The sequence below is a fragment of the Lissotriton vulgaris genome, chromosome 3_1 (genome assembly GCF_964263255.1).
Source record: "Lissotriton vulgaris chromosome 3_1, aLisVul1.2, whole genome shotgun sequence".
NCBI classification, from domain to species: domain Eukaryota; kingdom Metazoa; phylum Chordata; class Amphibia; order Caudata; family Salamandridae; genus Lissotriton; species Lissotriton vulgaris.
Genome location: NC_141689.1, coordinates 1234375049 through 1234397085, shown reverse-complemented (window position 1 = coordinate 1234397085; position 22037 = coordinate 1234375049). Strand labels below are relative to the sequence as shown.

At 44.4% G+C, this 22037-nt stretch overlaps 1 protein-coding gene across 2 annotated transcripts in view; it reads left to right on the top strand.

The window, feature by feature from the left end:
- The window catches only part of SRP72 (signal recognition particle 72), a 356617-nt gene that overhangs the window by 163606 nt on the left and 170974 nt on the right, over positions 1 to 22037 (top strand). For both annotated transcript variants that reach the window (XM_086961696.1, XM_086961698.1), the window contains exon 9: positions 5094 to 5225. In XM_086961696.1, the coding sequence (XP_086817822.1) occupies positions 5094 to 5225 (132 nt within the window). The remainder of the gene's footprint in view (positions 1 to 5093; positions 5226 to 22037) is intronic.

The following is a 22037-nucleotide window of genomic DNA, read 5'->3' as shown; positions in this document are numbered from 1 at the left end:
CTAGTCCACGCAATTGATAAGCTGGACTGTGCTGTCTGCCCCTGCCCCTGGAAAGGGGGGACACAGCCTTCCGTAAAAGGCCTTTTAATTTCTAGTGTTCCCTGTAATCTTCCAAGCCATAAACGAGTCCTCCAGGACCAGAGGTTGGGGGGATTTTCCTCCTGATCTCAGAAGACACCTAGAAACAAGGGTAGAGGGATTGGCGAATCCCAAGAAAGTTACAGGAAAACTGGATACCAAGTTTGCGAGCTCAATGTCCAGTTCGCTAGGACGATGTCCTCCTCTTGACCAGAGCCGAGAGGCACATGATCATCACGAATGGAGGGAAGGTTGACAATTTTGGAGAAACTAGTCCATGGCGCTGGCTCCGGATTTGGGCGCCAACTGAAGTATCTCAGGAGCTGGCGGTCCAGGTGGGATTCAAAGAGGTCCACCGAGAGCGGCCCCACCATTCACATAGGATTTGGAATACGGTGGATATAGACGCCAGAGGCCCAAGTTTTGGAGGTGACCTGAGTTCCAATCTGCTTTCTGGTTGGCCGCCCCCTGAAGATATTCTGCCATTCCAGAGACCTGATTCTGCAGGCAGTAGTCCAAAATGTTGCGGGCGAGATCCAAAAGGTTCTTGGATAGAGTGCCCCAGTAGAATTCAATGTATTGGACTGCTGCCACGTTGTCCATATTGAGGAGGATACAAGACTGCGCTCGATCCTTGTTCCAGCAGCTTACAGTGAAAGAACCAGTTAGAAGTTCTAGGCAATTGATGTGCATGGATCTTCTGCCTGTGGAGAAATCTCCACATCTCGCCCCCAGCCCATGCCACTGACGTCGGACTCTGACTTGGTCCGAAAGGGAGCGGAAAATCGCTCAGCCATTCCAGGCCTTCATGTGAGCCAGCCACCACTAGATCTCTCTTCCCTGGCGTCTGTCAATAGGGGACCACTTGAGAGTAAGTCAGTCCCTTCCCGAAATGAGAGGCCTTTCATCTTTGGAGGGCCCAATGATGAAAGAGGCTTTGGAATAGAGCCTGGATCGAGGATGACAGGAGACCCACAACTCTTGCTATCTGGCATAGGGAGGTGGAGGGCCGGGTAGCCAGGCGACGCAGATCATGTCTTGATCTTTCGCAAAGGAAGGTTGAGGGAGGGCCAAACCGAGTTCACGACAAAAAACACAAGAGCACTAGCTGAGAGTGGGTAAGAGCCGACTTCTGCTGGTTTATATTGAACCTGAGTGACTCCAGAAGCGAGACAGCAATTTGTAGATGTCGCGAGAGGCTTCGCGGGCAAGGGTCAATCAGGCGAATGATGTTGAGGTAGATAATGAGCCTAACGCCCCGAGCTCTGAGGAACTTTACTACTGGAAGCATCACCTTAGTGAAGCACCAAGGAGCGGATAACAGACCGAAAGGGAGGGTGTTGAATTCGAAAGTCTTCTCCTGCCATTGAAACTGGAGGTAGCAGCTGGGAGGAGGGAAAACCGGGACCGTTAGATTGGCGTCCTTAAGTCCCAGACGTGCTTTCTAATCATTGGGAAGGAGAAGATCCCAGAGCAGATAGATGCCCTCCATCTTGAAATGCCAGTAAACCAACCATTTGTTGAATTCTTTCAAGTTGATCACCGGTCTCTGACCATAATCCCTCTTATCTACCAGAAAGAGATTGCTTAAAAGGGATGTCCTTGCGATTTCCCCTTTGTGTAGAAGATCTGATACCTCCATGTCCACTAGAGCAGCGTGAGCGGGAGAGAAGACCTGGGGGATTAGAGTTTTTTTCTTGGAAAGGGGAGCCAAAGAACTTGATGGACCCCCCCCCCCCGTACAGTTTGAAGGACACGGCCATTGGCTGTGAGGACCTGCCAGTTGTGGAAGAAACACCCAAGTCTGCCTCCCAGACGCAGCTTAGGGAAGGTCTGTACGCTCACCTGAACTGGTTCCCGGGGTATTGTCTCCAAGTCGTCCTTCTCTTGCACCTCGATGGCGGGGTTGCCCTCTGGTGGGGTAAACATTTCCAAACATGGAGGCGTCCTGCTAATGCCCTCTCCTGTCGTCTTGTCTTTTGATGAAGGCTGGATGCTGAGCGCAGCTGGCTGAACGCCCCTACCTCGGCCAGCCCCGTGAAAACCTGAGGCTTGAAGATGCCCTTAATGGATGCTTGTGCCTTATCTAGGGAATTAAAGGTCAGGACACATTTACCCAGTTCCTGTATGAATGGCCCCCGAACAACCCCCCTTGGGCAATGAGGCCTGCCTTAGAGGTGGATAGGTCCACCAGCTTAGGAACGCTTTTGATGAAGAGCAAATGGCACTTCTCTGTAGAGAGCGTTCAATTTGTGTTCTCCAGGATGATGATGGCCCGTTGGACCCAACCAGATAAGTCCTCAGGAGAGATCAGGCTCTCTGATGCTTTGCCATCTCAGCATATCTAAGATACGGAATATGGGGGCCGCCTAGTTTTAACTGGCAATTAGAACTACATGCTGACTTGAAACCAATATAAAAAAAGACTTATCTTCCATTACCTCCGCTGTACTTGAAGAACGCCAGACAAGGATGGGCCTTCTGATTGCATCTGTATGAGGGAGAGGATCGAGGTTTAGCCTGCTTAGTCCTTGTAGATAGATAGATACTGCAAATACTTTTCAAGGTTTAGAACAGGTGGTGTTCCCAAGGACAGAAAGGACTAGAAGGAGCTTTTTGACTTTGTACTTAAAACAAAGAAATTGCTTTTGATAACTTTAACCAATTTTTGATGTTTTGGTCTTGTTTTGATTTTTTTTTAAATTAAATTTATTTGTCTGTGTGCTGCATTCTTTGCAAGGGCTCAGATCACTGCGCCCGTCAGTAAAATAATTCTGCCTAATGCATCTTGGTGTAATGAAACCTTGACTCTAAAGCAACACTATTTCTGCCATTTTACACCTACTGGTTTATTTTGCTGGAGTATAGAACTTTGGGAAATGGGCTAAATATTGCCTTTTAATTTGTGGTTTTTCCTTTCCTAGTCTTTGGGGTTTGCATCTGAAATATTGACTGATCACATAGTGGCTGTATTTGCTCTTTGAAGTCTCCCAAACCTCTGTCAAATTGGTCAAGTCTTTCTTGCAGGTCTCTTATTGAGGCAACAGTAACTATGTAATTTCATCTTTAGAAGGGACTTTTCCTTCATTGAAGCAGGTGGTCCTTATTCATGTTCAACTGGAGTCTTGAAGATTTGGAGCATTACATGGTTGAATACACATTATTTCACAATCAAGCCTTGGGTGAGGGAGATCCCATTGCAATTTTCTTCCTAACAGAATTAAATACTGATCATTAATCCAAATAGGAAGAGCTTTGCAACGATTGAAATAGTTATCTCTTGATATCTTCTGTACTGGAGCCTTCTTATAGTATTTAATTATCCGTGCTCTCAACCATTGGATGTCTGTGATCTTAGACACAAGTGATCTACCTGTGCAGACTGTCTTCACCAGTTCTCGTCGTAAAGCTAAAACTAGTTGCTATGTACCCTGCCAAATTGTTCATGTTTTACAAACTCCTGCAAAAGTGAATCCTTTCCAAACCTGTTTGCTGGGTGGCAGTGGAAATATGTATGCAATAAATTTATCGCAAAGTTTTCTGTGTCCATACCAGTATTTGGCAGACTCCGGTAACTTCACCTTGAATGTTAACTTCATGCTACCAGACACTTCTCTAAGGGTTTCTTGTATGTAACTTTGATGACCAAGGGTCAAGGACCCTTGAGTGTGGGGGGTTCATCTAATCATACCTTTATCAGTCATTCATCCACACTGATTTATTCATTCAGCTGCTGCAGAGTTTAAACCACCATTCTTACAAACTCAGACCTGGAAATAGTACCCTCAGTAATTGTTCCTGTGTCTTTTCAACCGTCTTGCTGCTGTCAGTGACTTACTTAAATGTCTGGTTCTTTGGTGGACCATTCAGGGCAATACAGTGATAAAGTCCCTCAACCATCACCTCATAGACCTAAACGATGCAGTATTAAGTCTCTAGTGAAAGTCCAAGCATACCAATAAAAGTTTAGCACGCTATGTCTATGAAACAGGATTTATAGAGTTATAACTTAATAGACCTAACAGACTATGATGTACACAGCAGGACCACTTCATACGTCAGTGTGTCTGTTTTATGTGTAATAGGGAGAATCTCAGGACAGCTGACCGCTTTCTTGTGCATCCTCCCCTTCAAACACAATAGAGACTATTAGTGCATTAGTTCTTTGAAGCTGGTAAACCATATAGTGGGATTCTACAGTGCTCTATTGTCCTCTTCTAATTTCAAGTGAGCACTAGTCTTTCTTTTACTTTGTCTAGACTTTTGTTGGTAATGACACCAGAATGACAAATTACAGGGAGTATACTACTAGTAAGACATTGTTAACCCTGCTACCTAATTGCTACTGGTCATGCCTGGTCAAGTCATTGAACCCCTCTTGCAAACGTGTGGATTAGAAAACAGTTATTCCTATAACAGCTATGTTAAAACATTAAAAATACATTTCAGCTTGTGGCCAGACTTTTGGCCTCCTCCCCCTTTTTTTCTTCCCTGAGCCACGAACATTTGCTCGTCATGCAAACTTATGCAACTGGTTGTCTTCATTCGTTTGCAGCTCAGTGACCTTAATGAGTTTGTAAATGTAACAGAAGTGTGAATAAAAACAAAATCATTTTATTCTAATCTTTTTGAGGATATCTATCCAGAATTATTTCCATCGGTCTCATTAATAGTCTATATATGTCATTAGCTAATCTCTTCACTCCTAAGATTGGATTTTTGTATAGTTTTTGAGCGAAGGTGCAAGTCGATCAATGAGCTTGTAGCCAAAGTGTGGATGTTACATGCAAATAGCAAATGTGTATGTCACCTGAGGTGCGTTTTGATCCTGTAATATGTTTCTTGGGGAGGGATTTGCTGTAAGATGCTCAAAACTGAGTGGGCATCTGCACACCACTTTAAACAGAAGTACAAGAGAAACATGTGCATTGATTTACAGACCGTAATGGGTGGCAACATTTACTTATCAGGTGAAAATATTCTGAAAATTGCTTTGTCATTTTTCTTTTTCCAAGGACCAAAATGTCTTTGATTCCAAGAAAAAGGTCAAACTAACTAATGCAGATGGTGTGGAACATAAGCTTTCCAAGAAGCAACTTCAAGCTATCGAGTTCAATAAAGCTTTACTCGCCATGTACACAAACCAGGTACTGTATGAAAGCGTATTGCCACTCAGTCTCAATGATGTCAGAGCAGTCTTTTACGTATTTTGAATTTTTTGGGGGGCGGTGTTGATTTTCTTATCTATCCTGCCTTGTCCCTATCCAAGTTTAATTGAGTTGCAACAGAACGCACAGTCCCCAAGCATTGTTCTCTGCCAGCCTTCTCCGTTGTGCTCAGGCAGGTTATTATTGAAGGGAGCCTGAAATGTTGTGATGCTGTGTGTTTAAGTCCACAGCGCATTTATGTGCTACTTAATAAATGTAGCTTGTGTTTTGGAGCAGATTTAAAATATAAAATTTAGGGCTGTTGTGGGCATAAAGAAATGCTGTGCAGTTTAATTTCACTGTTGTCAGGAACTGGTCTTCAAATAATAAAAATGTTCACTAAATCACCTGCACAAACGCAATATTCGCTTATTTATTTACACCCAAAATTAATTTTGCTTAACCACATTAATTTCGTGCAAGCTAGTCAATAAATTCAGCACTATCAAACTGACATACTTTTCTCACACACCCCTTCCAGTTTATCTAGTTCTTGTTCACACTTAACCCACCACCTTGGAGCATCACTCATGCCTCTGGCCCTTATAATGCAATCATCAACACTTAATCCAGTTAGAATTTTATTTTGGGTTTTAGAGAAACATTGCTATGTGTATGATAAAACATTGACAGCAGTGGCAGTCCAGTTGATGGTCTCCAGCATAGTCTTTTAATAGGCCCGAACTAGCCAACATTCAAAGGAGTCCAGCTAGTTGAACTAGAATGCTTCGTCCTACTAGCTCTCATCTAGCGACGAGTGTATTTCATAATTTCTTATTTTGTTTTGGTATTTATGGTAAGATCATTGAATTCCATGAGCACACACACTAAATACATTAATCATTTGAAGCTTTTAAGTATTTTAGAGAAAAACACAATATTATCAGGGAGTAATAGTACAAGCATTCTTTTTCCCTGCAGCCTTTGTGCCAAGTACTCTGTAGACATTACATATGCCAGCTTGTCTGCAAGAAATACATTAAACAGAAAAGGATTGGTATCTTGGTGGAAAACAATGTTTGAGGCATATGGGCTGCAGATTATACACTATGCATAGATGGCCACCTAGTGTTGGGCCCGGATGTTTGCAGTTTGTTTTGTTGTAGAAAAGTCTTTGGAAGTCACGGGATAGGTGACTCCTCCTTTGGATGATACTGCGCATGTGCATCAGCTCCATCCCCAGATTGTTTTTTTCCGCCTCCGGGTTCGGATGTGTTTCCAGCGCTCCGTGTTGGAACCGATTTCCTTCGGCGCGCAATCCTCACCAACTTACAAAACTTAGTTTCGAACGCTTTCGAGTCGAAGCTACTCTTCAACATCGAGGAACTCGATTCCGGTCGTCGTAGACGGCCTTCGGGCCTAGCTAGGCCTCTACTCCAGCTCATGGAAAGGACACCATTTAAAAAGTGTCCTCAATGTGGGTCGAAGTTTCCCCACACCGACCTTCATGAAGTGTGCAACCTCTGCCTCTCTCCGGAGCACGAGGCGAAAGACTGTTCAGCTTGTGCCTCTTTCCGCTCCAAAAAGACTATCCGGGACCGAAGAGCCAGAAGAACAATGCCTCAAAGATCTTCAGCTCTTATTCCGGACGACACCGTAGAAGGTGTGAACGTTCCAGAACAGCACGACGTCGACAGCAACTCCGAGGAAGAAGATTCCGATGTCGAGGACATCACTCCAGCGCAGCGGGTCGTAAGTAAGACCGTCGACCCCGACCCTGCCTCGACACAGAAGGCCCCCTGTCACACCCTTGCCCTTGGGCTTGGGTGCACACCGTCACTCTGCTTCTACTGCCCCACCTTCGGGCCCGGCTAAGAAGCCAATCAAGCCTTCAGGCGACTCTGGCTCGAGTCGGCCTTCACACGGTGCCGGCGCACATATACCGGCACCAAAGAAGACAACGGCACCGACTACAACTACATCCAAACCATCGGCGCCGAAACATACTATTACTCCTTCGGCACCGAAACCTAGGTCGGAACCAAGCAAACCCGCTTCGGATTAAAAAAAAACACCGGAACCGAAAAAACCATCGGATCCAAAAGCCATACCGGAACCGAAAAAATCCTCAGAACCGAAAAAAGCTTTGGAGCCGAAAAAGACTGCAGCCTCCCCAGTGAAAGACATTGTCAAGAAACCAAAACAAAAATTGCAGGTGTTTCCCTTGGGTTTTGTTATAATCTACGATTAAGTCACCACTTAGAATATCTGGGATTCTTCCCGTAGTGTAAGTCACTGACTTCCTCATACATTCTACGCTCACAAACTTTTTATGGAACCACAAATATAAGCACTTACAATCTAAAACTTTATGAACTACGTAGCCGAGATATGTTTTTGCAAAAAATATTTTCTTTAATTTAAAATTTCAAGAAACAAAATATTATACATTCATATTATATAAAACACAGTGATCTATATCTCATTTGGTGTGGTCTATGCACGTTATTTTCAAATCCTCAAAAGAGATATCAGTTCATCTTACATTTATAATTACATTCAAGTACAATAAAATAAAATCAACCAAGTCGACGCGTTTCGGTGGATCTTTGCTGTGCGTACCACCTTCTTCAGGACAGTTTAAAAAAAATTCTGTAAAAACAATAAACCACAATCTTGATTTGACCTCAGCATACGTTTACAAGATATAAAAGCTTTAAGAGCTGCAGTGCATTGTCAATTTAGTCGTCATGAAGATATTACTCAAGACAATAATTACATTCTTTAAATACCTCATATAGAGCTATTATACTTAATAGTAAGTCTTCTATGGGTCACTCATTATGCTCTTCTACCCATTCCCTATGCTGATTTTGTGTTCCAAACTAAAGACAACCATTCTCTCCCTTGTTTACTGCTCTTTTAATCTGACCAGTCTACTGATCGCCCAATTATGCTATTCTCCACACTCATACAACCACAATCCAGTGCCCTGATGTGTTGGCGTACCTTTGGTCTTTTAACCATACAGCCTCGTTGATTATTCACAAAGCGGATTCCGGACTCTTATTATTCGAAGTCCTATATTAAAAGAGACATGATGTTTATTTACTACTACTCCTTCTGTGTCGGACTTTAGTATTCGTGCCTTATACTTACTGGTTATCCTTGTGTAGGATCTTCGTTATTATGCCAGTTACTTTATTTTAATTTTTCAGGGTTTTTCCACGATTTGAATATTCCTTTTTGCTATCAAGAAAACATCCTGGCACCTAATCATAAGAAACAGTTCTTAAGTATTTTTTCTATATAAAGACGCCACAGGTTCTTATCAAATCTTAGTATGCATCCTACTAGTTTTGCTTACCAGTATAGGGATATTTAAATATAATCCAGTGTAGTATTTCTTTTGGTCAAGGGTTTGCTTTTCTTTCTCCCTTTTCTTTTCTACTTCGCATGGGGAATTTTCATGAATTATCCCACTCGTAGTGTACTGCCAAAAGACAAGATTGTAAAGAACCTTTCAGAACTACCCAATATGTAGTACTTTCTTATAGGGGCAACGATGTTAACTTTTCGGGTAGTAATAATTACATTTGTAGTCCCTCATTATAATTTCCTTACAGTGATTTAGTCTAAGCTTTTCTTTTAATGTCCCCGCTGTTTTATAGCAGTTTCTTTAATATTTACTCTTTTATTTACAAACGGGTATTTGTACCTCTTTTATTCTAGTTCCTCATGCCTGATTATATAGAGATCTTTCACCTGCGTAAAATTATCGCCCCTCTTTAATTTCTTAAAGGTAGCGTTAGTTCAATGTATAGTCGGTTCCCGTAGTTTAACCGGAGTTTTTATGATTTCCCGGGACCCATGACCTTGTTCATAGGAGTAGAGCATGTTTTTTGCTGATATTTTAATACACGCTCACTCGTTACTTCTATATAATCACAATTTAATTACTCTCACATTTATCTCAAAGGTGCACTTTTAACCCTCAAACAATTATTTGCCCGTATATTACCTAGGAGGGCCTTGCCCTTTCCTCGCCATTACCGATAAATTAAGCCCGTGTTCCCTTCTTACCTGGTGCCTGTTCTTTCTCCTCTTCCGCGGTTAGTGTCAGGTAACCCGATAGGTTTACAGTCCCCGTTTTAAGTGGTTCATTCGGTCACGTGTCTAAATCATGTAATCCATTTTTGGCGGACATATTGGAGTGGTGCGATCTTTACTTCGTATTTTACTAAGACAAACACCCTCGCTTTAATGCCAGCTTATGTGGAAAATGAAATTATTACCGCCAACACTAGTTATATTACACTACACTCCTTGTTTTCCTACATGTATATGGTGTCATTCGATCTTTTTAGGTACGGGGGTAATTTTAAACTCCTATTAATCGTTACCATTTTAGAGTGAAATCTAGGTTATATTCATATATATGTTGATTTTAACTCCTCTACTACCTTCGGTCACTTGTTGTATGCAGTATTAGGATGGCGGTAAAGCTGCGTAATCCCAATCGCCATCTTGGTCTAGTTATACTGCCTCCGCATTTTAACGAAGTTCCTGATTATGGACACTAGTGTTCCCGAATCTATAGTAATACGAGGTATATGTGAGAAATTTTCCTCACCCTTACGTGATCAACTTGTTCAGAGAAGACCACATCCTCATGGTAGACATGTTAATAATGGTTCTATTTGGAGTGGCCCATAGTTAATGGGTATATAGAGTTTGTAACCTATTTTGTATTTGTCTCTGTGTTCCCAGATTCGAATCATTTGAATAGTCTTTCCCATTCTTCACGGTTATTTAAACCATATGGGAAGGTTTTAAATCTACACATGTAGAACTGTTATCTGATTTTCCTTTTATTTTCAATATTGCCACCTCGTTTTGACTGTTCTATCTTTTCAATAATGCACCACCTCATGTCTTCCACTTTGTGGTTATTCATCTGCCAATGTTCAGTAAGAGGGGCATTACACTTGTTGTTCTTTATGGCGGATCTATGTTCATTGAGACGGGTGAGGATTTCTCTCCCAGTCTCGCCTATATAACCTAAGCCACAAGGGCACTTAATTAAATAAATCACATTTTTTGTTCTGCAATTAAACATGTTTCTAGCTGTATGTTGTACATTATTTACTATTATTTTTTCTCCTGTGATTATAGTTTTACAGTTGACACAATTGCTGCATGAGAAGGTGCCAATTATCTTGTTATTAGTGTCTATGCTTTTCTGGTGACTTGTGTTTCTCTCTTTGTATGTCTTCACTAGTCTATTTCTGTTGTTTTGATTTCTTCTGAAGGAGAAAAGTGGTTTATCCAGAGTTACCTGTTCTTTGTTTTGTAGTAGTCTCCAGTTTCTATTAATGATGTTTTTGATTTTATTGCGAAGTATGGAGTAGTTGGTCACAAAGGTTATTCTGTTTGTTTCTGTACTTCTATTCTTATCAGAGTCAAACAAAGCATCTCGGTTATAATACTTTGCTCTTTTGTATGCCTTTTTGATTATTCCCTTAGGATAACCCCTAGTTGATAGTTTTCTTTTTAGATTTCCCGCGTGTTTCTCCCAAAAAAAAATTCTGAGCAGTTTCTGCGGAGGCGCAGAAACTGCCCATAGGGGATATTGTCCTTTAGGCATCTGGGATGTTCACTGTCATAATGTAGCATGGTGTTTCTGTCAGTGGGTTTTACAAATAAGTCAACAGTGAGTATATTGTCTCTATTAAGGATCTTGATATCAAGGAAATCACAGTACTGTTGGCTTATGTTGGATGTAAATTTTAGGTTGGGATCTCCACAGTTTAACCATTTAATAAATTCAAGAAGGAGCTCTTTTTCTCCTGTCCATATGAAAAAAATATCATCTATGAATCGCGACCAATGGGTCACGCATTCAAAAAAGGGGGCTGCTTCGTTGTAAATGTGTTTATCCTCAAAGGAACCCCCATAGAGACATGCTAGACTTGGCGCACAGGTGCAATTTTTGTTCATTACTTACCCTATTCCCTTGGTAGAGAAGGGTTACTCTCCTTTGACTTATACAAGAAACCAAAACAAGCCATTTCGGTGCCCAATCCTTCCTCCGCACCAAAAGATCAACCTCCTGCAGAGGATTTACCCTATCCAGACCCTGCTCAAAAGACTCTAGCTAAGGATCCAATTACTGGACACTTAATTTTGGTTTTAAAAAAAGCGACCACTGGACACACCAGCTCCGCATTCAAAGAAGGACATGGCTACCTCTCCCTTAAGACTGCCTTCCCCTTCTTTCACCTGACCATCACCACAGCCTCCCATACCACAGCATTCCCCAGCATCCTCTATCATACCAGACAGGGATGATAGCTCTGATGATGTGGGGGGTAACATACCTGACACGTGGGATGATTATACCACCCCAGATGTCCCACATGGTCCTTTAGGATGACATATACCCCTCCAGGCCTTCCCCGCCTGAAGACACTATAGGGTGTAATGAATTAATTCACAGGGCTGCACAATATCATGGGGTAGACATACATACAGTCCCTGTTGATGAAGACTTCCTGATGGATACATTTGATAACGCACAAAGGTCCTCATCTATTTTACCGATGCTTAAAGGAGTGATCAAGCATGCTCCTGAAGTCTTCAAGGACCCAGCCAGAACTAGAGTCATTAACCCTCATATAGAGAAAAAATATAAAGCTGCCCCCTCAGACCCAGCATATATTAAAGTTTTTTGCGAAGATCTTTGTGTAGTAAAGCCATTAATACAGTGCAGTTGGCCTACAACCTTACAGGCCGGCCAAAATATATAGCAAACATGAGCAACAGATAAATGATCCCGCCACAGCATCCAAAACCATTCATATCAAAGTGAGGTCAGGCAGATGATATAATATCTATAAGACAATGCACTGCAAAAAATTAACATGGATCTTCATTTTCAGGTTTTCATTGAAATACCCCTCCCCCCAACCAACAAAATAACACCCCACACCCCCATCCCAGAGACTGACAAGAAGAGCATACAGTCGCAGCGGGGCGCCGAGCACCAGCAGGGCATCAGGCGACGTCTCACCACAATTAGCAGTAACACCAGTGGAAAATCCCAAAACCACACATCAGGAAGCGTGAGCCAGAAAAAAAAAGCACAGAGGCACAAAAGGGCGCATCACCGGCCAAGACCAGCAGGTCGCATCCAACCCCCCACAAAACGTGCACAGCGGAGATAGCAAGTCAGAAACATACCATGCCCACAGCCGAATCACTCCTCCTCATCAAGCCTGGCTAGCAGAAACTCAGTGTAAGGGCCCCACACATCTCTCGGACGGGAGGCTCGAGGAAGCTCTTCCTGATAGCATTTCAATTGATCACGGCAATACGCCATCTCCTGCATCCATATTGTAACCTCAGGCGCTCTCCTGCCCCCCCAGCACACAGCCACTCACCTCTTAGCTATCTGCAACGCCAGTGTCACCAGACGCCGCCCTGCCGCCGCAACTCCAGACACCAGTCCAAGCAGACACACTCTTGGGTCACAGGCAATCGGCATCTTCACCATCTCACTTAGCGTGGAAGTCACCGCAGACCAGAACGCCAGGACTTTCGGGCAGTGCCAGGCTAAGTGTATGAAGCCGGCTTCCGGCCTACCACAGCACACACAAGCATCGGACTCTCGAAGCCCATATCGAAAGAGTTGCGCAGGTGTGTAATACCATTGTTGCAGGAATTTATAGTGCAAAAGTCTAAAATTGCCATTAAACGAAAATTTCCCAGTCATGCTACAACACTCGGCCCATTCCTCATCCGTCAGAGGAGTGGCAAGGCACGCATCCCACCTAGTCCTGACCAGCATATATTAAAGGTTAAAGACGTTTATTTCGTCGCTCATCCTATCGAGGTGCCACCAGGGGATATACTTCAGACACAGCTTCTACCTCGTACAAAGCCCCTACACAGTCCACTTACAGTAAAGGCTACCAAAGGGGTGGTTACAGGGGTAATAATAACAAAGGCAGAGGTAAAAATAACAACTCACGCTCTGTCTCTACCCCCGCCCAATGACTCTCTTCCCCTTCCCCCGTCCCATTCAACTCCTGTCGTGGGAAGACTGCAACAATACCTGCCAGCCTGAGAAAACATCACATCAGACAGGTGGGTGCTCCAAATAATTCAATCAGGTTATTGTCTGGAACTAACATCTACCCCCCAAACATACCACCCATGCAGCGTCCAATGTCACAGGAACATTTAACATTGCTCAGACAGGAGATAATATCCCTCCTGCAGAAAAATGCAATAGAAATAGTTCCAGAGCATCAGAAAAACAAAGGAGTATACTCCCTATATTTTCTAATACCAAAGAAGGACGGATCTCGAAGACCCATCCTAGACCTCAGACCTCTAAACATTTACATACAGTCGGATCATTTTCATATGGTCACACTCCAACAAGTCCTTCCATTGCTGGTACTAAACGACTTCCTTGTCACTCTAGATCTCAAAGACGCCTACTTCCATATTCCCATCCACACAGCGCACAGAACCTATCTCAGATTTGTGCTAGAAGGGCATCACTACCAGTTCAAAGTGCTCCCATTCGGAGTCACAACAGCGCCAAGGGTGTTTACCAAATGCCTAGCAGTAGTAGCAGCACACTTAAGAAGACAACATATTCATATCTTCCCATATCTGGACGACTGGCTCATAAAAGCCAGCTCATACAGCCAGTGTGTGCAACACACTCGCGCTACTATTCAACTGCTTCACAACTTGGGATTCATGGTAAATCACACCAAATCGCATCTGCAACCCTCGCACATACAACAGTATCTCGGCGCTATAATAAACACCCAACTAACCTTAGATTATCCCTCTCCAGCCAGGATAACAAGTGTACAAACTCTCCTAACAAAATTGAAACCCCAACACTCGCTACCAGCTCTAGTGTTCATGCAGCTCATAGGGATGATGGCGTCTTGCATATTTGTAGTACCTCACGCAAGACTGCAAATGCGTCCACTTCAAGCGTGCCTAGCACGCCAATGGAACCAGGCTTAAGGTCAATTAACAGACCTAGTGTTGGTAGACGGTCGGACTCATCGTTCTCTTTAATGGTGGAACACCAAAAACCTTTCCAGAGAACAACCGTTTCTAGAGCCAGTTCCTCAAATAGTCATGACAGGCGACGCATCTCTCTCGAGCTGGGGAGCTCATCTACTGCATCACACCCTGCAAGGCAGGTGGACACCGCAACAAAAGCTACTCCACATCAACCACTTAGAGTTGCTAGCTGTGTTTCTAGCCCTAAAAGCATTTCAAACTCAAGTGTCAGGCGAAGCTGTCTTAGTCCGCACGGACAATATGACCGCTATGTACTACATAAACAAGCAAGGGGGGGGACACACTCTCTGCAGCTCTGTTAGCACAGCAGATATGGAGATGGGCTATCCCGCTAAAGATCTTCCTCTTAGCCCAACATGTCCCAGTAGTACAAAACACTATCACAGATCTGCCAAGTCGACAAACACAGCAGATCCACGAGTGGGAACTTCATCTGCAAGTTCATCCATTCTTTCAAATGTGGGTACCACCTCAGATAGACCTCTTTGCCACCCACGAAAACGCAAAATGCCTAAACTTTGCCGCCAGATACCCATACCCATTGTCCAAAGGCAATGCGATATGGATGAACTGGTCAAAACTATTTGCGTACGCTTTTCCTCCTCTCCCACTACTTCAGTTAGTGGTACGCAAACTACAACAACATTCCCTGACGTTCATTCTAGTCGCTCCAACTTGGGCCAGACAACCGTGGTACACTACACTGTTGCAGATGTCTGTAGTACCACACCAAAAACTAAACCTATCTCCACACCTATTAACACAGAACCATGGAGAGATCAGCTCAACCTAGCAATCTGGCTCCTGAGGTCATAGTTTGGTTACCTCACCCTTCCTCCAGAGTGCATGAACATCATTAAAGAAGCTAGACGTCCCACTACTAGAGCATGTTATGCTGCTAAGTGGAAACGCTTTGTCATATACTGCCAAAACAACCAAATCAATCCCTTAGATGTGTCTATTCAACACATCATAGGATATCTATTACACCTTCAAAAGTGTAATTTAGCCTATACGTTTATCAGACTACACCTTGCTGCCATTGCAGCATACTTACAACATAGACCACATCTATCTCTTTTTAGAGTACCAGCTATAAAAGCTTTCATGGAAGGACTCAAAAGAATAATTCCTCCCAGAACCCCACCGGCACCAGTGTGGAACTTGAACATTGTTCTTACAAGGCTAATGGGTACTCCCTTCGAACCATTACACAAATGTGAATTGCAGTGCCTAACCTGGAAAGTGGCTTTACTAGTAGCAATTACTTCTCTCAGAAGGGTTAGTGAACTACAAGCATTTACCATTCAAGAACCTTTTTTGCAAATGCATCATAACAAAGTAGTTCTTCGTACTAATCCTAAATTCCTTCCTAAAGTCATTTCATCATTCCATCTAAATCAATCGGTTGAGCTGGCCATATTTTTCTCGCAGCCTCAGTCGCAGAAAGAGCTCTACACACCGTAGATGTCAAAAGAGCACTACTGTACTATATCGAAAGGACACAAACTTTTCGTAAAACAAAAGAACTTTTTTTTCACCGTCACATAAAGGCAACCCCATATCAAAATCGGGGTCCGCCAGATGGATTGTTAAATGCATACAAATATGTTACCAAAAAGCAAAACGTATGTTAACAATTCCTCCAAAAGCCCACTCAACAAGAAAGATAGGGACTTAAATGGCATACTTAGGGAACATTCCCTTAGATGACATATGCAGAGCAGCTACATGGCTTACACCGCACACATTCACAAAGCATTACTGTGTAGATGTGCAAACTAAACAACAAGCCACTGTGGGCCAGGCTGTACTAAAAACACTGTTTCAAACAACTGCAACAGATACTGGTGGTCGCCGCTAGGTGTGGGTACTGCTATACAATCTATGCATAGTGTGTAATCTGCAGCTCATATGCCTCGAACGGAAAATGCTACTTACCAGTATGCATCTTTTCTTGGCATGTAGAGCTGCAGAGTAACACACGCCCACCCGCCTCCCCGGCCACCTATCTCTGATCCAGTATTATCTTAATTGGATACAAATCACATGGGCATCACTACCTCTTATACAGCTTTATCACTTCCCTAATGGCGAAAAAAATCTGGGGATGGAGCTGATGCCCATGCGCAGTATCATCCAAAGGCGGAGTCACCTATCCCGTGACTTCCAAAGACTTTTCTACAACAAAACAAACTGCAAACATCCGGGCCAAACATTAGATGGCCATCTATGCATAGTGTGTTACTCTGCAGCTCTACATGCCAAGAACAGATGCATACTGGTAAGTAGCATTTTCCTTTCCCTTTAAATTGAATATATTCATGTGTTGAAGAGCATCTGTGTTGCTATCTATAGCAATTTAGTAGAAGAATTGCTATTGTGCATCTTTTCCATGTAGCCATTCCCTGCAGACCCCATCAAAAGCTGGCAGTAGGTCTAGAGGACACAGATTCTGTTTAGTTTCCTTTGTGTAATGGAATATTGCATTTATAAATATGACCTCGCATTTCCACTGAAGACCCCTTCTGTGATATCAGTTTTGGCCTTATTAAATTTATTATTGATGGAAGCCTTCTTATGGCATTTACAAATTCAGGAAATATTTTCCTTGGATAATCTAGTGGAGCAATCAATTTACTGAAGGCTGAATCATCAAAATGCTCAATCTGTGCTAGAAGTCGGTTGTGCTGTTCTTCCAGCTCTTTGGTAGATCTCAGATATGCAATTTGTTTAAATCCTTATTTTTTGTTATTAGAATTTGATGTGATAAAAAATGCATAAACGTACATTCAAAAATAAAGAGAAAGGCACACAAAAAAGCTGAAAAAAAGGGGGAGAAGAAAAGCAGAAGAGAAAAAAGGAAGAATTATTGCAGCAAAGCATAAAAACCATAATATATAAACCTTTCACATTGATAATTTCATATTTATATTTCATGCCACATAGTCATAACAAAGGCTGGATATCAGTAAATGACAACAACTAAGAAAAAATCTCTGGTATCCAACATCGAAAGAGAGGCTCCCAGATCTGATTTATACATTTGGCATTCTTTTTACCCCAAAGACGGAGACTTGCAACCGCCATCTCATAGACCTTCCCAAGTAATACCCGCCATTGGTAGACCGTAGGAGGTACAGATGCCTTCCATTCCCCAGCAATACATAAGCGAGCTGTAATCATTGCAATAGGTATAGCTGTGGAGATATATTGAGCTGCATCTTCTTTCCAGCCCAGCATAATATCGCTCACTGTTAGCTGCACATCAGCCTATAGAAGCTGAGAGAGATGCTGAGCTACATCACTCCAGTATTGTTTTAAATATGAGCAGCTTGCAAACATATGAACTATGTTTGCAGCTCATAGCCCTCAGCTTGGACAACTGCTCCTGTTACCAAACCTTTTCTCGTTCCATTTATTTATCTTCTCTTATATGAGCCCTACTTTATTTAACATATATATGGCCCCACTGGAGGAGGTAGTGGCTCCCTTCGGGATCAAAACAGTCACTTACGCGGACGACACCCAACTAGTCGTCTCGCTTACCCAACAAGAGGGATGTTTGGGTAATCTTTCCGCCTGCCTTGCCGGAATATTCTCCTGGATGTCTAGTTCGCGGCTCAAACTTAATGGAGCAAAAACGGAGATCATGCTCTTGGGTCATCACTTTACATCTCTCCCCAAAACCACCAGGCCCCCTTGTTTGGGTGAGATGCCCATACCGAAGGATAAAATTAAAAGCTTAGGGGTGTGGTTTGAGCCTGACCTAACCTTTAAGACACAGGCACAGAAAGTTGCAGGCATTTGTTTTGGCCTGCTGCGTTCAGTGCGGAAAGTTCTCCCTCTTCTGCCCCCCCAGTCCAGGACACTTCTGATCCAGGGGATAATACTATCCAGACTGGACTACAGTAACGCCTTGTTTTTGGCAGCTCCTGAAGCTACCATCAATATCCTTCAACGGGTACAGAATGCTGCAGCCAGGATGCTAGCGGGTACCTCAAGAAGATCTTCGGCTAGACCAGTCTTGAGAGCACTTCACTGGCTGCCAATACGCGAAAGAGTCCTCTTTAAATCGCTATGCATCACCCATAAGGCTCTTCAAGGTAAAGGACCTCCGGTCCTCAGGAGCCTGATTTGCCCTTATAAATCATCTCGGGCTCTCCGGTCGGACCTTGGAAATTTTGCTAAGGTTCCCAGAGTTAGGAAGGCACAAACAGGGGGTCGCCGCTTTTCTGTAAATGCGTCAAAAAACTGGAACTCTCTCCCCAGTCTGATTCGGACCGAACCGAACCCTGTTATTTTAAGTTTCGAAAGGCCCTTAAAACATTTCTTTTTCCCAAGGACTCCTAATTATCGGTACCCCCTTCAGTTTGTTCTCTGTTTCCATTTTTTGTTAGCGCTGGGACGCTCCCGGGCAATTGATCTGAGGGGGAACAAGTTTATTTGTTTTTGCCTTTGTCCCATCAGTCAACACTCACTTTGTGGCATGACCTGCAGCAGCACGCTAGCCCATCCCACATCATCAGTGGCTCCTGTTGTCCCGTGGTGGCCCCAGTTTCCTCCCTGAACACCCTCGCTGAACACCTGTGGTGCTCAGCGGCTGTGGTCGTGTGACAAGAAGCATATTCTCAAAGGCTGCAGATGGTGGTTGTGTTTGTAATCACTCATATAATGATGGCTGCTGCGTTACATTCACTCTCTTCTGATCACGACACCTCCATGCTTTTTATGGAGATAGACTACCAAATACTTTCCGTCCAGCGTCCACCACTGTGCTTTCTGTCTGGCATAGAAACTAACACACAGACCACTCTGTTGCTCGGGACTAATCTGGGTCAGGTCAACACACTGCAGGGGTTCAGGGGAAAGGACTTGATCAGCCTCTCTACATTGGGGAAGGTTTGGGACGCGAACGGCATGGTGCCCTTTGCATACCTGAGCAAGGAATACGACATATCACCGAAACAGATATTCCACTTCCTTCAGCTGCGCCCTGTATTACTGGCCCAGATTCCCCCGAGGGAGGAAACAATAGATGAGTCTCCCTTGGAAAGGCGACTGATAGATGGACACTTGACCACTTAAGCCATTTCCCTAACGTACAGTACACTCATAACAAACAGAAGGAGAGCTGAACAAACTGGCAGATGTGGTAGAGGTGGATGACAACTGGAGGGAAGCGATAACATTCCCGTGAGGTGTGGCAGTACAATCACATTTCCATCTGATACAAATTAAAATACTACACAGAGTATATTATACTTGAACGCTACTATATTAAATAGGAAGGGCAACTGACAGTCTCTGGGACTGATTTGGACAGGAGTGTGGACTAGACTGGAAGCCGCAGTGGGAATACGGATAGAAGGGCAGGTGATCATAGGGTTGGTGAGTGTATGGAGTGCCTCCGATCTAAAAGCCTACAATAAACACCTGGTGAATCTGGGATACCAGCCAAGTGTAGGAAGCTGGGTTTATGTTGCAGTAACCCCCCCACTTTTTGCCAGACTACTGATGCACTTTGACTTGATGTGCCCTGGGTCCCTACCAATCAGGTTCCCAGGGCCTGTGTTCCTTCCCCAAAACTGTACCTTGTACACCCAATTGGCACTCTGGCACAGGTCAGCCCTTGGTAAATGGTACTGCAGGTACCCAGGGCACGGTGACCGGGGAAGGCCTGTAAGGGCTGCAGCACTTATTGTGCCACCCTAAGAGGTCCTGTACCTTTACACTCACACACTGCCTTTGAGTCGACATGGCACACATCCCTGTGTGCCACGCCTACAACCCACTGCCCTGGCATAGATCAGTCACCCCTCTAGCTCGGTGCCCTATACCAGTGGTGAGGTTACAGGTGCATGAGCCCTGTACCCCTACAATGTCCAAGTCCATTCTTACAGTACATTGTAAGTGCAGTGCTGCCATTAAGAGTATAAGGTGCTGGGAGTTTGTCATTACAAACTCCACAGCACCATAATGGCTACACTGAAAACTGAGAAGTTTGGTATCAAACTTCTCAGCACATTAAACCCACACTGATGCCAGTGTGGGATTTAAACAAAAAAAATATTTGGAGGGCATCTTAGAGATGCCCCTGAAAAACTACCAGCCTCTGGTGGGTTCCCTGACTGGTACACATCAGCCTGCCACCAAGAGACATGTTTCTGGAACCCTAGGGTGGGAGCCTTCGCTCCCTGATCCCAGAAACAAAGCCTTACCTGGGCAGAGGTGTTCACACCTCCCCCAGGCCAGGAAGAGCCCCCTTCCCGACTCCCCTCCTTTTCGGCAGGAAGACAGGCGGGAAAAATTAGCCAGCCCAGAAGGTGTGCCCACCTCTGCCAACCCCACACCTCAGGTCGGGGAGGCGAGGTGACGCCAACTCCTCAGTGCCCGCCATCTTGCAGATGGCAGGTACTCCCCAATCAGGATTTGGTATTGTGCTCACTCCCCCACGTGGGTTGAGCACACTAAGGGTGTAGTCACCCTAAGGTCAGTAGCCCATTGGCTACTGACCTAAAGACTCCTAACCCCCCCCTAAATACTTTATTTAGGGGGCAACCCTGAACCAAGCTGGCAGACCAGAAACTACAAGAAGAAAAGAAGGACTGAACAGCTGTGCCGAAGCTAACAAGAGGAAGGTGCCTACTGACTTGGCCCCCGCCCTACTGGCCTGTCCCCACCTCGAACCTGCAGAAGCGGAACTCCGGTGTGTCCCGCAGCCTCAAGAACCCAGAGTACCTGCCCTCCCCTAAAAAAAAAAACTGTCTCCCTTGAACACCGGATTCGTTCACAAACCGACTCTAGCTCTGGCAAGATCCGCGAGTCTGCACCACTCTGCACCTGACGCCCACGGGCCAAGTTCGAGTGGCCCAACACCACGATAAGGTCACCCCGGTGATCCTGACCCGAGATTCGTTGATCCCTGACCTGCTGCAAGCCTCCAGCCGACGCCTGCAGCCTCAAAAAATAAAAAAAAACAACCGCGACCTGGAGCTGGTAAGAAGATCCGATCCTAAAAGGCACCCCTGCACCTGGCACCCCACGGCCTTGGGTTTCCCAACCGACGGTGGCTAACCAACCCCCAACATTCCAACTTACCTCTCCAAGTGGTGGTCGCACCTAGAAGACCTTCGTTCCCAAGCCTCCAGTGTGTTTGCAAACCAGAGACACCCCATTGAAAGCTACAGGGCACCCAATGTCAAATCAGCACTCTGCACACGGCCGCACCTTTTTATACTAGCCTAAACCCCCATTTGCCCTGAGCTTAAGTCCAGGAGCTTCGCTCTCGCAACCCAGTTGCCTGCTCGCCAGCAGCCACCAACCCGAGGCCCCCTGTCCCCCATTGGATAACATTTGGCCTCAGCAGTCTGCACCCGGCCGCCCTAGTCCGCTGAGGGTGTAACCTGAGTGCACCCTTGCAACAAAGTACTTATCTGTTAACTGATACTACTACTTTCCTCCATAGGAGAACATGAACTGTTTTCTATGAAAAGTTTTTAAGTGTGGAGTTGGTAAACCCAAGAAATTCTTTTAAAATTGTACAATAAGGGGCGTGGCCAAGCTGCTGACCAAGATGGCCTTGCAGCGTTGAGGCTCCGCCAGCATTCTCGACAACATTGCTCAGTTCGCCTTACATCCTGGCCGCATCGTAATTGTGACGTGCGGTGAAGCTTCAGCATGTCTCCCGATTGC